Below are 5,042 nucleotides of genomic sequence, written 5' to 3' on the forward strand. Positions count from 1 at the left end.
CGACTGCAAACTTAGCTTGAACTTATTTAAGATGTGAAATTACAATATTATTGTTAGATAAAATTAGTTAATTTCTTAATATGACATCTTCTTAAGATCTTAAGAATCAAATAATAAACTTTGTTACTGTAAATATATATATGACATTAAATTATGAATAGCTTTAATTAAAGTTATTTTCACACAACATTTTGTTATAGCCATGTCTGCTTCTGTACATATTTAATTATAACCCACAAAGGGTTCATAAATTGAATTTTAATTATTTATTTAATTAAATATTATTTTAATTATTTCAAACTGGGATTACGGTACCTAATTAAGTCGCAAAGATTTTCTACCATATGAACTTCAAAAGGACTTTTAAAAGAAGTTACTAACTTGGGGATACAAATTAGAAATAAGCTACTTATATATATTTTTTGTAATACTAAATATATATTTTTGTATTATAAAATAATTTACATATATTAAATGTAAGAGAAGGTATAAACTAATTTAGTTAAAATAAGAGTCTTTCTCTGTCAGTGATGACATGAACCCCTAGTTTGCCTAAAAGTATGCACCGCATAATGTCCACCCACTCGGAACACTTGCCGATCAATCGGTTCAAACCGAATCGAATCGTATCGAAGGGGGATCTCACTATGTTTTGTTTTTGGCAGAACAAATCAAACACCTCAATGGATCTGCCTAGTCGCGAATTAAGCGTTCAGCGCACCGGTTGTCGCCGGCTTTGAATCGCAAACGAATTGAATCGAATCGCGCATTATGCTCGAAGAGGAGAGCAACAACGACAATGGCCGCTCCTGCGGGAACAACAATGGCAGCAGCAAGGATGTGAGGCTGCTGCTCCTGCCGGAGACCTCCTCCGATGGCAATCCGGCGAATCCTGTCACCTCGCGGGCTCCACTCCAGAAGATTTTCATTGATGACCTGACAAAAGCCGGTGACGCGGGAAAGGGGCGCAGGCAGCTGCTGGTGTGGCGGGTGCCCTGGTTTATATTGCTGATGTGCTTTATGCAGGTTCGATTTGATGCAGTTGCTCCAGTTTATCCATTGTCTGTGCTTGTGCATTTTCTTTTTTTTATTTTATTTTTTGCATATCCGGCAACGTGGCGTATGAGTGATGTGTGTTTAATTGAAATGGTTTATCACGTATACGTAACGTTGCCTTTGATGAACATGAAAGTATATTACTTTTTACCTCCGAATCAGTCAAAGGTGAAATTATTTAAGGCTCATTTACTATGATTGCGGAAAATTGAATTTATTTAATGCCGTGAGTTATTGATTTTCAAACTAGTTAAAGACGTTTATTGAATAAAATATCAAAGCATAATTAATTTAATATTTTGGTACAACAAAAACAATTAAATTTGCTATAACAAATAAGAAATAAGATAAGAAAGGTTATATTATTTACCGCACAATCAATTATGAGTATTTTGACTGTGAGTATTATAATTCGTAAATATTTAAAAGTTCTGATTTCTAGTAAACTTTCGCTGCTGATAAGCTCTCAGTTTCACTCTCCGTTGGTTGAGGATTCCTAAAAGTGTCTGTTTATAATCACCCATCTCAATAATGCCTTTCCATTTGATTTGTTTAAAACAAAAAAAGAATTTGTTTGCTTTTGTTTGGTTCACCCGCTGCTGCTTCTGCCTGTGTGAGTGCTCCATAAATTATTGCACGGAAATTCATTTGAATTTCCATTTAGTGGAAAATTTTGTTCAATCGTTTACTTGTGTGTATTATCTGCGGTTTGAATTGAATTCATATTTATTTGCTCTTTATTTTTTTTGTGCTAATCCATTTTGTGGCTTATGAGTTTGGCAGTGTTTGGAACTTGTTGAAATCAAATTCTTGCAAATTGATGGTAAATAATAAGTAAGCCAAACAAAGCTTTAAATGCATAGTGAATAATTTAAAGGTTTATAACATTTTTGTAAAATATTTAATAATATTTGATAATATATGAGAACGTGGTCAATGGGTTATCTATGGACCTTTAGAACCACTTAAAGTTTAGTTGAAAAGATCTGTCTTATTTTGAAAAACATATATATAATATTTCCAAGGAAATGTCATAACATTTTCTGATAGGAATGAAAGCACCCAATATTTTCATATTCAATTTAAACTAAATATAATCTAATGTGTCACTAAAATAACATGCTTAGCACAGAAAGCAAACTAAATAACACCTTTTAATGATAAAGTTTCAAACAATTAATGCTGCTTTACAAACTCTTTGGGTCTTGGCCAATACCATTCCCAAGCCAAAGTCCCACAAGTGTGACCCATTTATCGGGACACTCATTAATTGAAACTCACCTTATTGCGATGCATATTGAACATACCTGAAGCACTAACTTCGCACAGTCAGCAATGCAGATCGGTGATTGAAAGGTTTTATTGTTCGGCCCAACCCCGTCGAACTTCGCAAAACTATTACACAATTCAACGCGCTGCAGTCTGCAGTCCGATTTAGCTATATTGCCATTTTAGTCATCAGATTGAACGAATGTTGCAACTTGGAGCTCTGGCATTTGTCATATTTGGTGGCGGGATATTGTCATGTTGCACCGATTTGGTGTCGCATGCGTGTTTTTGCGGCTGCTGTCAACTCATGCGGCGCACACTGTGCGGCATCTCAGCTAAAAACACTCAACGATCGAAGATCTTCGATCCACGATCGACGAATGACAATCACCTAAGCCAAGTGTTGAGCATTTGAGCGAAAGTGACAGGGAGGTGAGTGTTGCCTGCCATGACACTGTTCTTCATGATTGGGGGTGAACCGATATGGCAAAGACCACTAATGGCAAGGAGATTGGTTTGACGATATGAGGAAACTTATAAGAAGACTATTACTATAAATATTGTTAAATAATAAAAGTAACTCACTGAAGGAAAACTATTTGGATTTATAAATTATTTAAACATATTTATTCTAGTAAGAAAACATCCTTTTTAACTGCTTTAAATTAATATTTTTAGAGAGAAAAAGATTTTTTAAAGCTCTCTCCACTTGTTCCTTATACAATTTCTTTGCAGCTTAGTGCTGTGTAATTAAAGGTCTTCCCTTCATCTTTTTTTCTTTTTCCACTATACTAGATATCACTGCACTTGATCGCCAATGAGTGCATGAAAAGAAGACTGATCTATAAGCCAGAGTGGAGTGGAGAGTACTGGCGACTATTAACCTATATGCTGCTCCATGCCGATTTGTGGCATCTAACTCTCAATATATGTCTTCAGGTGAGTCAAATTAATTAATCAAATTTAAGTAATTCCACTTTTTAAATAAGAAAATTCAAAATTAATATAAATTGCTAATAAAAATCAGCAATCTCTTGAAAAGATTTTACCCCTTTCCCCCCTATTGATTACTATATAAAGGTCAATGTTTCCTATAGTGCTTCATTGGTGTCTGCCTGGAACTGGAGCAAGGTCACTGCCGCCTGGCCGTGGTCTATATTGCCGGCGGGGCTGCCGGCTCACTGTTCTCGGCGTGGTTGCAGCCGCATCTGCTGCTGGTGGGCGCCTCCGCCGGGGTCTACGCCATGCTGGGGAGCCATGTGCCGCACCTGGTTCTGGTCAGTCAGCTGGAAACCGCAATTGAGATTCGATTAATTTTACACAATTGCCGCTCTGTCCAATATAGAACTTTTCGCGGCTATCTCATCGCTTCTCCCGCATCGCCGCCCTGCTGATCCTCTTCCTCAGCGACGTGGGCTTCACCACCTTCCATTTTCGCCACAATCATAATCGAAATCCGCGGATTAGTCTGGAGGCGCATATGGGAGGGGGCGTGGCCGGATTGTTGTGCGGCTTCATTGTGTACCGGCGGATACGGATACGGGAAACAATTCAGCAAGGAATCTAGTTGTGGTCTCAAATAAATTAGTTTATGCGCCTTATAATAAGGATCATTTAAAGAAAATAATTTCTATTATATTTTCTCGCTTGTAAAACTATGTAATATTCACTTTTAGCTAAACAATTTGTTTGGTCAGCAAGGGCTAGATAATGTATGTTTAAGACTAACTTAATTTCCTGAAATTATAATATAATATATATATGATCTCATAGATCATCAAAAGCCCTCCATTTAAAACGTACACTAAATTAATTTAAAACATATTTATTAAAGAAAAATCCTATAGCGAACTCTGCCAAAAGTAGAAACCTATAAATCACTAAATTCCATAAACTCTTCTTACTTTTTAATATTCTGGTCTGGCCATGTATTTCCTAATTGAATGAATTGTCGTCAACAATAATTTAATGCCATATATTTTTTCGGCTTATTGTATTATTTGGCCACAGAAAAAAACACCCGTTGTAAACTTATATTTCTTTCTTTTATTTGGCCACGCATAAATAAATATGGCGCTATGAATAAACATTAATTTTTTACACCTCATAAAATGGATGAGAGCGTGTTTTATGTCTGATTTTTATGAGTTGTTCTTTTGCCAAGCAACTAATTGGCCAACACTTGTTAACGGAATGACTTTTCAATTGAATTAATTTATTACTCATCAAGTGGTTTTGGCTAATTGTTCGTCAGTTAGTATTTGTCAGAGGTAGGCATTTACAGTCCAAGGGAAGAGAGATTTTTTAAATGTTTTATTTAATATTATAATTAGTTTACGGTCCGCCGTCGAAACCAGAACTATTCGAGGAATGTTTGGCCACAAATGAGAGTGTATTTAATTATTCATTTTTAGTAATTATCAATTCGAAAATAGTGCAACAAGGTTGTAATTAAATGAATATTTATAGGCTCTTTGTTGAAATGAATTATAGGCATTTATAGATTTTAGTCATAGTTTACGATAATAGAATGTTAATCTACATTAAATAATTCATAATTCTTTAATAATTCATGATCTAAAATCGTTGAATTACAAACCGTAAATTCACTTTTATTTCAAGGATATTTTAACAATTAACTCTACAGATTTATGAAGAAACCCAAATAATTAATATTCTTTACTTGAATAACTTCCCAATAAATACTTGCATTTTGG

The 5,042-nt window shown here is 35.0% G+C and overlaps 1 protein-coding gene across 8 annotated transcripts in view; it reads left to right on the forward strand.

The window, feature by feature from the left end:
• The window catches only part of rho-6 (serine protease rhomboid 6), a 44,659-nt gene that overhangs the window by 30,647 nt on the left and 8,970 nt on the right, over positions 1-5,042 (forward strand). For 5 of the 8 annotated variants that reach the window (XM_086832595.1, XM_086832596.1, XM_086832593.1 and 2 more), the window contains 3 exons: positions 3,121-3,264; positions 3,423-3,602; positions 3,671-4,437. In XM_086832595.1, coding sequence (XP_086688721.1) covers positions 3,151-3,264; positions 3,423-3,602; positions 3,671-3,892 — 516 coding nt within the window. In that variant the 5' untranslated portion in view covers positions 3,121-3,150 and the 3' untranslated portion in view covers positions 3,893-4,437. Of the gene's footprint in view, positions 1-663; positions 1,027-3,120; positions 3,265-3,422; positions 3,603-3,670; positions 4,438-5,042 lie in introns of those variants that run through there. The other 3 variants (XM_020956711.2, XM_086832592.1, XM_086832591.1) reach the window with 3 other exon arrangements.

Source organism: Drosophila serrata, unplaced genomic scaffold (genome assembly GCF_035046125.1).
Source record: "Drosophila serrata isolate PLE 108 unplaced genomic scaffold, ASM3504612v1 contig_249, whole genome shotgun sequence".
Lineage (NCBI taxonomy): Eukaryota > Metazoa > Arthropoda > Insecta > Diptera > Drosophilidae > Drosophila > Drosophila serrata.